This window comes from Tachyglossus aculeatus, chromosome X2 (genome assembly GCF_015852505.1).
Source record: "Tachyglossus aculeatus isolate mTacAcu1 chromosome X2, mTacAcu1.pri, whole genome shotgun sequence".
NCBI lineage: Eukaryota > Metazoa > Chordata > Mammalia > Monotremata > Tachyglossidae > Tachyglossus > Tachyglossus aculeatus.
Window position 1 is genome coordinate 13,995,877 of NC_052100.1, and position 14,963 is coordinate 14,010,839.

Here is a 14,963-nt window from a genome sequence, read left to right on the forward strand (position 1 = left end):
ATTTGTACATATCTATTCTATTTATTTTATTCTGTTAGTATGTTTGGTTTTGTTCTCTGTCTCCCCCTTTTAGACTGTGAGCCCACTGTTGGGTAGGGACTGTCTCTATAAGTTGCCAATTTGTACTTCCCAAGCGCTTAGTACAGTGCTCTGCACATAGTAAGTGCTCAATAAATATGATTGATGATGATGATGATATCCAAAGTGGAAGCCACAGGGGGAATGTAGACCAATACAAATATTATTTTTATTAGTAATAATAATAACCACCTCTGCTGAAAATTTGGCACGGCAGTGGGGTTAACACTTTGGCCTGGCATGAGAAGCAGCATGGCTTAGTGGAAAGAGCCCAGGCTTGGGAGTCAGAGGTTGTGGGTTCTAATCCTGGCTCTGCCACGTAGCTGTGTGACTTTGGGCAAGTCACTTCACTTCTCTGTGCCTCAGTTCCCTCAACTGTAAAATGGGGATTACGTCTGTGAGCCCCACGTGGGACCTGATTACCTTGTATCTACCCCGATGCTTAGAACAGTGCTTGGCACATAGTAAGCGCTTAAATACCATTATTATTATATTTAATCCACTAATCATTAGCATTTACTGAGTACCTATTGAGTGCAGGTGATGTAAAAGCACTGTTTCACATTTCTCACTTGTGCCAATAAAGGCACAATCTACAATAACACCAAATGTACAACTACACTTTCTGTTGAGCCTGAAATGTCCTCCCAGGTTTCATTTCAATTACTGAGGAAAACCTAGGTAACTCTGTGTAGCAAACAAGATCCAGCAAAACCAGGCTACACTCAATTCTTCCAGAATCTGTATTTTCACAAGATGTGTTGTCCAGATTGGAACAGCAAGTTTAGGGAACACTCCCAGCTATCACCCTATTTCCTTGCTCCGATTTCTGCCCAAATGTCATAAATGGATGATAAATAGCTGTTCCTCTACTTCCTCTCCTGCGATCCCCTTCTTAATCCCCTACAATCTGGTTCATCCTCCTTCACTTCACAGAGGCCACTCTCTCCACGGTCACTAATGATGTCTTTCTTACCAAACCCAAAATCCTCCTCAACCTCCTGGCTGACTGACATTACGGACCACTCCCTCTTCCTGGAAAAATCTATCTAACCTTAGTTTTACAGACCATTCTCTCCTGGCCTTTCTGACCACTCCTTCTCAGTCTCTTTCACTGGCACTTACTCTGCCTCTCTTCCCCTGGGGCTTTGTTCTGGGTCCCCTTCTCTTTTCACTTTACACTCTCACCCTAGGGAAGCTCATCCCCTCTCAAGGTCTCAACTACAACATGGATTGCTGGCCACCACTTCTCACCTCCTCTTCAATCTGGCATCTCCTCTTGCCTCTAGGACATCTACACACGGATGTCACAAAGGTTCCTCAAGCTCAATCTTTTCCACCTAACTTTCCCATCTTAGCTGAAACCACCACCAACCTCCCTGTCCCTCAAGCCCTCTTCCTTGGGATTATTCTGGACTCCTCCCTTTTAAAAAAACAAAACAAAACAGTATTTGTTACATGCTTACTATGTGCCAGACATCTTATCACGTAGTTGCAAGCTAATCAGGTTGGACACAGTCCATGTCCCACATGGGCTCACAATTTTATTCCCATTTTTCAAATAAGGGAACTGAGGACAAGAGAAGTGAGGTGACGTGCCCAAGGTCCCACAGCAGAGAAGGGGCAGAGCCGGAAATGGAACCCAGGCCCTTCAAACTCCCAGGCCTGTGCTCTATCCACTAGGCTACGCAGCTTCTCAACCCCTCTTTCAATCCCCATATTCGGTCTGTCACCAATCCTGCTGGTTCTTCCCCCATAACATTTGCAGACTCCACCACTTCCACTCCATCCAAACCACCACCACACTGGTCCAGGCCCTTGTCACATTCTGTCTTCATTATTGCATCAGTCAGTCAGTCAAATGTATTTATTGAGCACTTACTGTGGGCAGAATACTATACTAAGTGCTTGGAAGAGTACAATATAACAGACACGTTCCCTGCCCATGATGAGCTTACAGTCTAGAGGGGGGGACAGACATTAATATAAATAAAATTACAGATACATACATAAATGCTGTGGGGCTGGGAGGGGGAATGACTAAAGGGAGCAAGTCAAGGTGACAAAGAAGAGAGTGGGAGAAGATGAAGGGAGGGCTTAGTCAGGGAAGGCCTCTTGGAGATGATGTGCCTTCAATAATCAATCAATCAATCGTATTTATTAAGTGCTTACTGTGTGCAGAGCGCTTGGGAAGTACAAGTTGGCAACATATAGAGACGGTCCCTACCCAACAGTGGGCTCACAGTCTAGAAGGGGGAGACAGAGAACAAACCAGACATATTAACAAAATAAAATAAATAGAATAGATACGTACAAGTAAAATAAATAGAGTAATAAATATGTACAAACATATATACGTATATACAGGTGCTGTGGGGAAGGGAAGGAGGTAAGACGGGGGGGATGGAGAGGGGGATGAGGGGGAGAGGAAGGAGGGGGCTCAGTCTGGGAAGGCCTCCTGGAGGAGGTGAGCTCTCAGTAGAGCCTTGAAGGGAGGAAGAGAGCTAGCTTGGCGGATGGGCAGAGGGAGGGCATTCCAGGCCAGGGGGATGACGTGGGCCGGGGGTCGACGGCGGGACAGGCGAGAACGAGGGACAGTGAGGAGATTAGCGGCAGAGGAGCGGAGGGTGCGGGCTGGGCTGTAGAAGAAGAGAAGGGAGGTGAGGTAGGAGGGGGCGAGGTGATGGACAGCCTTGAAGCCCAGGGTGAGGAGTTTCTGCCTGATGCGCAGATTGATTGGTAGCCACTGGAGATTTTGAGGAGGGGAGTAACATGCCCAGAGCGTTTCTGGACAAAGACAATCCGGGCAGCAGCATGAAGTATGGATTGAAGTGGGGAGAGACACGAGGATGGCAGATCAGAGAGAAGGCTGATGCAGTAGTCCAGACGGGATAGGATGAGAGCTTGAACGAGCAGGGTAGCGGTTTGGATGGACAGGAAAGGGCGGATCTTGGCAATGTTGCGGAGCTGAGACTGGCAGGTTTTGGTGACGGCTTGGATGTGAGGGGTGAATGAGAGAGCGGAGTTTGAAGGAGGGGAGAGTAATTGTGAGATAGGAAGAGGGAGGGCATTCCAGGCCAGAGACAGGACACGGGCGAGAAGATGGCAGCAAGATAGACGAGATTAAGGTACAGTGAGAAGGAAAACGTTAGAGGAGTGAAGCGTGCAGGCTGGGTTGTAGCAGGAGAGTAACGAGGTGAGGTAGGAACGGGCAAGGTGCTCACTGATCTCCCTGCTCCAGTCTCTTCCGTTTCCACTCCATACTTCACTCTGCTGCTTTATAAAATGTTACTCTGCACGTACCTTTTCACTCCCGGTTACCCATTCCGCCCCATGTCAAGCAGAAACTCATCATTGGCTTCAAGACACTTCATCAGCACTCTCCCCCTTATGTATCCACTCCCTTCTTCCACTGTTCCTCCCCCTCCTCCATCCCTCACCCCCAACGATCTGGCCTCCTACTTCATTAGTAAAATTAACTCCATCAGGTCCCCAAAGTCACCCTTCCCCCTCCTCCATCCCCCCAGCTCTCAACTCTCTCCGCTACTCTCCCATCCTTCCCAGCAGTATCTTCAGATGAGATCTCCTCCCTCCTCTCAAGTGCTACTCCATCCACCTGTGCTTCAGACCCCATTACCTCTCATCTTATGAAATCTCTCACCCCACCCCTCCTCCCCTCCTAACTTCCATCTTCAACCGCTCACTCTCCACTGGTTCCGTCCCCTCTGCCTTCAAACATGCCCCGTCTCCCCCATCCTAAAAAAACCCTCCCTTGACCCCACCTCCCCTTCTAGTTATCACCCTATCTCTCTCCTACCCTTCCTTTCCAAACTCCTAGAATGAGTCGTCTACACCCACTGCCTCGAATTCCTTAATGCCAACTCTCTCCTTGACCCCCTCCAATCTGGCTTCCGTCCCCTACACTTCACTGAAACTGCCCTCTCAAAGGTCACCAATGACCTCCTTCTTGCCAAATCCAACGGCTCCTACTCCATCCTAATCCTCCTCAACCTCTCAGCTGCCTTCGACACTGTGGATCACCCCCTTTTCCTCAACACGCTATCCAACCTTGGCTTCACAGACTCCGTCCTCTCCTGGTTCTCCTCTTATCTCTCTGGCCGTTCATTCTCAGTCTCCTTTGTGGGCTCCTCCTCCCCCTCCCATCCCCTTACTGTAGGGGTTCCTCAAGGGTCAGTTCTTGGTCCCCTTCTGTTCTCTACACTCACTCCCTTGGTGAACTCATTCACTCCCACGGCTTCAACTATCATCTCTACGCTGACGACACCCAAATCTACATCTCTGCCCCTGCTCTCTCTCCCTCCCTCCAAGCTCATATCTCCTCCTGCCTGCAGGACATCTCCTTCTGGATGTCTGCCCACCATCTAAAACTCAATATGTCCAAGACTGAACTCTTTATCTTCCTTCCCAAACCCTGCCCTCTCCCTGATTTTCCCGTCATTATAGACGGCACTACCACCCTTCCCATCTCACAAGCCCGCAACCTTGGTGTCATCCTCGACTTCGCTCTCTCGTTCACCCCACACATCCAATCCGTCACCAAAACCTGCTGGTCTCACCTCCGCAACATTGCCAAGATCCGCCCTTTCCTCTCCATCCAAACCGCTACCCTGTCGGTTCAATCGCTCATCCAATCCCGACTGGATTACTGCATCAGCCTCCTCTCTGATCTTCCATCCTCCTGTCTCTCCCCACTTCAGCCTATACTTCACTCTGCTGCCCGGATTATCTTTGTGCAGAAACGCTTTGAGTATTTTACTCTCCTTCTCAAAAATCTTCAGTGGCTGCCTGTCAACCTATGAATCAAGCAAAAACTCACTCTCGGCTTCAAGGCTCTCCATCACCTCGTCCCCTCCTACATCACCCCCCTTCCCTCCTTCTACAGCCCAGCCCGCACCCTCCGCTCCTCTGCTGCTAACTTTCATTCATTCATTCAATCGTATTTACTGAGCGCTTACTGTGTGCAGAGCACTGTACTAAGCGCTTGGGAAGTACAAGTTGACAACATATAGAGACGGTCCCTACCCAACAACAGGCTCACAGTCTAGAAGGGGGAGACAGACAACAAAACAAAACATATTAACAAAATAAAATAGAATAGTAAATATGTACAAGTAAAATAGGGTAATAAATATGTACAAACATATACACAGGTGCTGTGGGGAGGGGAAGGAGGTAGGGCGGGGGGGATGTGGAGGGGGAGAGGAAGGAGGGGGCTCAGTCTGGGAAGGCCTCTTGGAGGAGCTGAGCTCTCAGTAGGGCTTTAAAGGGAGGAAGAGAGCCAGCTTGGCGGATGTGCGGAGGGAGGGCACTCCAGGCCAAGGGGATGACGTGGGCCGGGGGTCGACAGCGGGACAGGCGAGAACGAGGCACAGTGAGGAGGTTAGTGGCCGAGGAGCTGAAGGTGCGGGCTGGGCTGTAGAAGGAAAGAAGGAAGGTGAGGTAGGAGGGGGCGAGGTGATGGACAGCCTTGAAGTCGAGAGTGAGGGGTTTTTGCCTGATGCGTAGGTTGACTGGTAGCCACTGGAGATTTTTGAGGAGGGGAGTAACATGCCCAGAGCGTTTCTGCATAAAGATGATCCGGGCAGCAGCGTGAAGTATAGACTGAAGTGGGCAGAGTCAGGAGGATGGGAGATCAGAGAGGAGGCTGATGCAGTAATCCAGTCGGGATAGGATGAGAGATTGAACCAGCAGGGTAGTGGTTGGATGGAGAGGAAGGGGCGGATCTTGGCGATGTTGCGGAGGTGAGACCGGCAGGTTTTGGTGACGGATTGGATGTGTGGGGTGAACGAGAGAGCGGAGTCGAGGATGACACCAAGGTTGCGGGCTTGTGAGACAGGAAGGGTGGTAGTGCCGTCTACAGTGATGGGAAAGTCAGGGAGAGGGCAGGGTTTGGGAGGGAAGATAAGGAGTTCAGTCTTGGACATATTGAGTTTTAGATGGCGGGCACACATCCAGATGGAGATGTCTTGAAGGCAGGAGGAAACACGAGCCTGAAGGGAGGAAGAGAGAGCAGGGGCAGAGATGTAGATTTGGGTGTCATCAGTGTAGAGATGATAGCTGAAGCCGCCTCCTCACTGTGCCTCGTTCTCGCCTGTCCTGCCGTCGACCCCCGGCCCACGTCCTCCCCCGGCCTGGAATGCCCTCCCTCCGCACATCCACCAAACTAGCTCTCTTCCTCCCTTCAAAGCCCTACTGAGAGCTCACCTTGTCCAGGAGGCCTTCCCAGACTGAGCCCCCTTTTTCCTCTCCTCCTTCCCATCCCCCTTCTGTCCTACCCCCTTCCCCTCCCCATAGCACTTGTATATATTTGTTCAGAATTACTCTATTTTACGTGCACATATTAACTATTCTATTTATTTTGTTAATGATATGCATATAGCTTTAATTCTATTTGTTCTGACGATTCTGACACCTGTCTACATGTTCCCTTCAAAGCCCTACTGAGAGCTCACCTCCTCCAGGAGGCCTTCCCAGACTGAGCCCCCTCCTTCCTCTCCCCCTCCCCATCCCCCCGCCTCACCTCCTTCACATCCCCACAGCACACGTATATATATATATACATATGTATGTTTGTACATATTTATTACTCATTTTTATTCTATTTATTTTATTTTGTTAATATGTTTTGTTTTGCTGTCTGTCTCCTTCTTCTAGACTGTGAGCCCACTGTTGGGTAGGGACCGTCTCTATATGTTGCCGACTTGTACTTCCCGAGCGCTTAGTACAGTGCTCTGCACACAGTAAGCGCTCAATACGATTGAATGAATGAATGAATATTCCTCAGCTTGCACTCTTCATTCCTCTGAAACTAACCTACTCTTGTGCCTCATTCTCATCTCTCCCCCTGCCACCCTCTTCCAAAGTGAACCAAGGCATGCACCATCTCAAGGTCAAAAGCTATCTCGTGACTGCCCGAGCTAGAAAAGCAGAACTAGAAGCACAGGTGGGAAACCACCCCCAGATTCACTAGGCATCCCACGCCAGGAATACAGAAGACATCCCTGTATTCCTCCCGAGAGGGAAGCTTTCGTGGGTGGGAACTAGTTATTTCACCATGTGCAAGTAACACATAAGTACATTCCTCCCGAGGGGGAAGTTCAACTCGCCGCATGTGAATAACTAAAAATAAATGTATACCTCCCCAAAGGGAAGTTCAATTTGCCACATAGAAAAAATGTGGCATGGTTCAGTGTGACTAACACAGCCAAATTTTCAAGGAATACAACATGGCCATATCATGGCAAATGGCTATATTTCTACTGAAATGTACTCATGTACTCAAGAGCTTAGTACAGCACTCTGCACACAGTAGGAACTCAAATATTAGAGAATGATTAATATAAGTGCCACCCTCAACAGTAGAGAAGCAGCGTGGCTCAGTGGAAAGAGCATGGGCTTGGGAGTCAGAGGTCATGGGTTCAAATCCCGGCTCCACCGCTTGTCACCTGTGTGACTTTGGGCAATTCACTTAACTTCTCTGTGCCTCAGTTACCTCATCTGTAAAATGGGGATTAAGATTGTGAGCCCCACATGGGACAACCTGATCACCTTGTAGCCTCCCCAGCGCTTAGAACAGTGCTTTGCACATAGTAAGCGCATAACAGATACCAAAATTATTATTATTAGCTAAGAAATGGGTGAGGGCATAAGAGTGTCTGATGAGTGACCACTAAGGGTGCTAACGTTTCTATTTTGCAAGTGCAGCAGAGGAGTGAAATTGGGACTGGGATGCCAGAAAGGAGGCTAGGAAGAGGGGGAGAAAAAAAAAGCATCATACACCTATGTGGGGCCACACTCATAAGGTTGGGAGGGCCCCTAATCCCTACTGCCTACTGAGATCAGGGACAGGGTAGAGTCACGGTCCTGTACCCTGTTGTGGCTCCAACTTCAGGCCAGCCCCCATTTTATATCAAGGAGGAAGGGACATGGTCCAAAAAGCTGTGGACCCAAAGCTAATGACTGCCGGAGTCCCAATCCCAAAGGTCCCCACTGAGATTGCCACCCCCAGTAACCGGAGTCCACAACCTTCTCAGTTGACACCTTGCAATGTATGCTGCTGGCCACATGAGTCTGGGAGTGAGAGGATGGCTCGGCACAACCCATCACTACATCAAAAGGACACCCTGCCTATTGAAAAATTCTCCCTCCATCATGCACCTGCTTTGGTTCCAGAAATGGCAGCACTTAAAATCAAAGCAGCTCTATTTAGGAATGTGCTGCTCAGCCCAGTTGGCCCAGTGGCTGGAAAAAGGTGCCCACCTATCCATACTTATGGTTGTTGGGTGGGCCACACATCACAGTGGGGATGAACTCTCATCACAGACATTGTGGCAGCCATGAATAAGCAACCATACCCTGCATGGGGTGGGGGGGAGTTAGAGGAAGGAATCTGTCCAAAGTCCAGCCAAACACTGAAAGAGCTGAAACTCACCACATGTAAGAATGACAGGTGGGCAGAAGCAAAAAACCACATGGCCCAGAAATTCTGCTCCTCTAGCCACGGTACCCTCCTGATTGTTGTTTTTTTCTTTATGCTGTCCGTGTTTTGTTTCACCTCTCCTTGCGTATCTGTCACCAGAACCTTTCCCCCTTTATAGTCTTAGACTGAGAGCCAACTGAGGGACAGAGGGCTTACAAGGGACACCTGCCTTCCCAACTTTTAAAATGTTGGGCAGATGGCAGCAGTTTGTATCTGTTGGCCTGGGGCAGTGAGAGAATCCAAAGACTGCCCCCATTTGAGTACTGTTTAGCTGACATTTTAAACTGTGGATATATTTATTGCTGAATTTTTAACAGGTTTTTCATTATGTTCACATTGCATCCTTTTTTTCTATCTGCCCTCCCCTACTTAGACTAACTGCCCCATATGGAGGGCCTGAGTGTGAAATTGATTTGCTTGCAATTACCTTAGCATTTGGGACAGTGCTTAGCCATCTAAATGATTAATAAATTTTAGTAATGAAAAATTAATACTATCACCTTCCAAAACAAAATGACTGCTACGCATAGATGCTCTACTGTTCTTTAATAAAAATTCAAGCACATTTTCTGGTCTCTCATAAATTAACTTTAAATGATTCTTGTAATTTGGAGGAATTAGCTCCAAGAACTATCCCAAAAGAGATCTCAGCAGTAATAAAAGTCATATGCCTGACACAGCTACAGAACAATCAAGTGGCAAGGGGGAGGAAAGTGAGCTTTTTTCCAAAATAATTCTTAATCTTTGAAAATGTATGTTTGGTACCTAATTAATCAGGCAATAATATGGATTTTATAAAATGTCATTAACAATGGTGAACGAGTAGTATATTAGAGATTTTGGATGGCACCAAGCACTTTAATGCTATTTATTCCATTATTCAATGATGTAAAGTCTCACTATAAGTATGCTCAGAAGACTAACTCATCATTGGATGGATTATAGAGATGTGTATGAAGGTCATCCACTACTGTATTCTAAAACTAGCATCTTTTGTAGGGAGAGATCTTTTACTTTTCTAATTTAAAATCTAGTGCCAAACAGGTTTCTCATTACTGGCTTCATAAAGGGTCCTTAAAATACAATATTAATTCCTCAAAATGCTCTTGAAATAAAATAAGTGTTCCCAAAAGAATCACATAAAAAGAATAACCTACTACTAATCTTCTGAAATTCGCAGGCTTTATTTATTGTTCAGCTTCTGACAATCCTTTCTTTTGAAATTCTCTGGGAATTTCTTTTTCCAGTTTATGGTGCAAGTTCTTTCATTGAAAGGAACGTGCTCCACAATTCACCTCTAATTAGAAAATGTAGATCTGGAAAGCACTGCCTGGTCCCAGAAGAAATCATAACACAACTGTGGAAAGATATTCCCTGGTGTGAATTTCATAATTGCACCCTACAAATTAGGTGCACAAGATAAAAAAAAAAATGTTATTTTATCCATTCACATTCAAAAGTGCTTCTTATGAAATTGAAGGGCTCCAAGGTTTATCCAACATTAATGGCTCTCCCTTTCTCATCCTTAATTAGTTTATGAAAAAGATTCAAACGGCCTCTCCAATAGGAAAAGCTGTACTTTACATGTCCTATACATTTTATTTTTGTCCTTTCTATCCTGAAAAGTTTCTAAGGTAGCAGGAAGGAAAAAAAAAAAAGATTGGATCCTTCTCCATTCCCTTGCATTTCCCAATTCCCCATCCTGCAGATCTATGATTGCATACAATCTTGCCCTATTGAAAATCTGTGAGAAAAGGATAAATTCATGATTTGCTTAGACTTTAAATCCAAAATAGCTGTCATATTAAGAATCTTACCTTTTTTGGTCTGGACAGTTATCTTCCACTATTGTCCTAGTCTAAAACAGTACATTTTATTCTTTGACAAAATGGCATTCAGTTTTATCCATTCCTTGGCTTTTAGGCTAAGTTTTCCTCATTATTTTATACATGCTGCTACCTGACAAGAGCCACATTTTCCCCATTTCTCACTGTTAAAGCTTGGAATCTAGCTTTCTGGGACATGACAAAATTGGCAATCGGCTTTGAGCAACTGCAGGTTGTTGTTCATCATGAATGAGTCAGGATAACAGCAGCCATGCTTGCACAAGTAACCAAATCACCACTCAAGACTATCACATCTGCTTATGAATACACTTGAAATATACTGCATGGTTTGGCCACGTGACAAAAGCACAGTGAACACAACCAAATATTATTATTCCAAGTGCAAATTACAATCTTGTGCTGCAAAACCATCACTTGTGGAGACTATCTAAAGAAGACTAATATTTAACATGTAAGAAGTATTTTTGACGCTTCAAATTGAAATATTTACAAATCCTCCCTGTGCCCTTAAAAGGTAGAAAGAAATGAAAGTTTACTGAAAGCCATCTTGAATTCAGTAGGCCTATTTTAAAATTGGCTATGTATTAGTCATATTTAAGACAGGGATACTGAATTAGAAAAAGTACCAAAGTAACCCTGAGACAGACAACATACATTTACACTGGATGTCGCATTCACATAGCTGTGATTACTACAACACTATGAGTCAGACTGCTACTGATAAAAGATTTCATTTTCCACAGTGCAATAGCTAAATCTAAATTTTTTGCTTCAAATTTGAAATACCCACATTCCTTAAATGTGCAGGATGAGGCAAAATGTAGAGTTGCACATATAGTTTTTTTTACAGCTGGAGAAAGGTTTTGATACTCAATTTTGCTTTGTCTTATTTGTTATCTTCTCAACTTTCAATAAAGTGAAAATCGGTAGCCAGCTGCATTCAAGAACTCAACATTCTTCACAATTTGTGCCCTAAGCAGACCCCAAGAACACATGGACAGAGGAACACAAAAATAAGTGGACGTCTACCTTTATGCTACAAGGCCAAAGATAAGGAATTTCTTCCCCAGAATGAAAAGGGGACATGAGGTGAGCACTGATCTCCAAATCAAGCTACAGTCCTTGGAGTAGCAACAAGAAAAAGTTCAGAATGCAGCCTTCGGCTGATAGTCACAGCCATTTTGTTTTGAGGCAGAGAGAGGGTCCTCCTTGTGGACTTTATGCCAAAGGGCACGATGATTAACTCTGAATGATATAGTAATTGTGTCTTTTTAATATGTTTTAAGAGCTAGTTCTCACAAGCATGAGGAGCTTTCCCTGCCTAACGGAACAGGGCCTTCCAAGAGTCCTACTCAACCAGGAGACAGCAGTTTTAGGATGAACCCGTCCTCCCTCTTCCTTCCCCCCCTTGCCTTTATCTCTCCCCCCACCCAGTCCTGTCGCTCAATGGTATTTATTGAGCGCTATGTGCAGAGCACTGTTCAAATCACTTGAGAGAGTACAAGAGAACCGGACACGTTCCCTGCCCACAATGAGCTTACAGTACTAAAGGATAAAGAATTAATTATGCTACAGACAAGTTTAATGACGTGAGACTATAGGAGGGCTTTCAACTGAAGTTGAGGGAGATCAAACACAATTATTTTGTTAATATGCTTTGTTTTGCTCTCTGTCTCCCCCTTCTAGACTGTGAGCCCACTGTTGGGTAGGGACCGTCTCGATATGTTGCCAACTCAAGCGCTTAGTACAGTGCTCTGCACACAGTAGGCGCTCGATAAATACGATTGAATGAAAGAATGAGGGAGATGAAGCTACTGTTTTGAGAAGAGGAGAAGTCGCTCCTATTGGACACAGTTCTGATCCCAGAAGAAGAAAAGGGGGTCAACCCAAAAGAGATTAACCGAATCTCCGGGAGAAGATGAATACTGTCTCAGGTTAGGTGGAGGGAAGGGGGGCAGAAGGGAAACAGGGAATAATGAAGCTGGGCTCTTGTGGAAATGATGGATGGTCCCGGGAAATAGCGTCTTGCCACGAGACGGGAAGGGCACACGGGGATGCTGATCGAAAGGGGGGGAAGGGAATAGGAGAAAGGAAGCGGTCCCACAGTCCTTTGCGCCCACCGCGGAGGACGAAGGTGGGAGAAACGGGGCCTTGTCACGGGGGCAGCCGATTACAGCGTTAACACGGCCTGAGCTAAAGTTGTCAGGGGGCTGGGGGGAGAATCAAAAGCCGGAGCAAACCGGGCTGTGGGAATCATCGAGAGGATGGCGGCTGACCTAAAGGCGGCTTGACAAAGGAGTGGAGGAAAAGAGGAATGATGCCAACCCTGGAAAAAATGTGCCAGAAAGGGAGACGGGGAAGAGGAAGGTCGGCGAAGGAGCGCAACGCCGCAGGAAGGGTGGGGTGGCCAGGAGAAGGAAGAGAGGAAAAAAGGCAGGTTCCCTAGGACACGGGGTCGGGGGCCTCTAGGGGAACTGGAAGACAATGAGACGCGTCTCCGGCGTTACCTGCTACAGGATTGAGCGTGGTGCCCTCGGTGATGTTACTCCCTCCACCAGGTCCCCGGCATCCGCGGTGCCGAAAGTGGCAGTAGGGACGCCTGCAGGCGCCCCCGGCCGAATATGGACAGTCGATGGCCCGAAAAAATCCCGTGGAGCGCAACATCTTCCTCCTTGTTCGGCCGCCTGCGGGGACGGGGGGGGGAGAGGGAGAGAATCCAGGGCCGCCGCCGCGGGGCTCCTGGCCGAGACGGAGGCCTGGTCCGCCTCCCACACTCACGGGGACAGGGGCCGCCTTCCAGTCGCCACCGCCGCCATCTTGTCTCTGAGGGCGGGGGCTTCAGGACCCGTCGCTAAGGAGACGCGCGAGGCTGCCCGCGGCGCGCCTGACAAAAACGCCTTCTTCCGGTCTCGGACTGGGCGGGGGGAGGGGCTGTAGCTCTGCTTCTCCGGCCTTTAGCCGTTGCTGCCGTTAGTTGGAAGTACTGGAAAGAAGGGGAAGGGAGATGAGGAGCGAGTGGTGCCAGTGCTGCGGTCTCTTAAATAAATACGGACGTACCTAAAGGCCGGGCTCCGGGCACGAGTTAAATAGCGATTTTGTTGGGCTACACCGACTGGGGGAGGAAATCGGCAGGGCCCAAGTCGTCACTCCGCACACAAACCAAACAAGGGATTTTAACGTCATAGACGGAGGGACAGGGGTTGCACAGGCAGACTTCGATGGAGAGATAGGCAAAAGCAAAGACGCCCTGGTTGGAGGAATTCCTGCCCGGTTTCGCCTTATGCAGCAGCCGTGACCCCTCCCGACATCTTTACCGAAATAAGCCGAAGAACCTTCGGCCTCTCCTCGGGAAAGGATTCGGTGGGATGCCGTTACCACAGCTGAGGAAATGCTACTGATAACAATCCCTGCCTTTCCTCTTGGGCTCACATAAATAACTTCCAATATACAGGCAGGGCCCTACCTCCCAGTTTTCCAGCTCTCCACTGATTAGAAGGCCTTTTAACTGCCTTAGAACTTATTAGAAGGCCCTTTAAGTGACCTACAGTAGCGTTGTTCTTTAACACGTCCAGTCCCCAGGCCATTTTTCCAGTGCACAACATTCACCCCTCCCCCGGTCCCCAGGCCATTTTTCCAGTGCACAACATTCACCCCTCCCCCGAGGCCTTCTGCCCGTAAAACCCATCAGCGGCAGATGTCAGAATGAATACAATAAGCTCTGGGTTGTGTTGTCTCTTTTTAACATTCTAACACTAATACAATCTGGGTTCTTCTAGGCCCAATTTAGATTATTTCCAGCCCAGGCAAATACTGTGACCTTCCTATTGACCCACAAAGGTTAGAACACCTCCCCAAAGTCTGTGATAGGATCAGTCAGTAGTATTTATTGAATGTCTACAGTGTGCAGAAGATTGTACTAAGCCCTTGGGGGAGTACAACAGAATTAGAAGACACAATCCCTGACTAAAGGAGCATATGCTTTAATGGGGAAGACAGACACATGCTAACGTACAGATAGGAGGAAGAAGAGACTATAAGGATGGAGAAGCAGTGTGGCTTAGTGGAAAAAGCCCGGGCTTGGGAGTCAGAGGATGTGGATTCTAATCCCAGCTCTGCCACTTGTCTGCTGCATGACCTTGGGCAAGCCACTTCTCTGTGCCTCAGTTACCTCATCTGGCATGTCACTCCCCTCCTCAAAAATCTCCAGTAGTTGCCTATCAACCTTCATATGAAGCAAAAACTCCTCACTATTGGCTTCAAAGCTCTCCATCACCTTGCCCCCTAGTACCTTACCTCCCTTCCCTCCTTCTACAGCCCAGCCCGCAAACTCTGCTCCTCTTCCGCTAACCTCCTCACTGGGAGGTCTTCCCAGACTGAGCCCCCCTTTTCCTCCGCTCCTCCTCCCCTCCCCGACACTCCTACTCCCTCCCTCTGCTCTACCCCTTCCCTGCCCCACAGCACTTGTGTATATTCGTACATATTTATTATTCTATTTATTTTATTAATGATGTGTATATATCTATAATTCTATTTATTTT

The 14,963-nt window shown here is 47.4% G+C and overlaps 1 protein-coding gene across 1 annotated transcript in view; it reads right to left on the reverse strand.

Annotated features, from left to right (window-relative positions):
* REXO1 (RNA exonuclease 1 homolog) overlaps positions 1-13,235 on the reverse strand; it is a 123,164-nt gene extending 109,929 nt beyond the window's left edge. Inside the window, exon 1 of the mRNA XM_038770601.1 lies at positions 12,933-13,235. Coding sequence (XP_038626529.1) covers positions 12,933-13,089 — 157 coding nt within the window. The 5' untranslated portion in view covers positions 13,090-13,235. The remainder of the gene's footprint in view (positions 1-12,932) is intronic.
* Between the last annotated feature and the right edge of the window lie 1,728 nt (positions 13,236-14,963).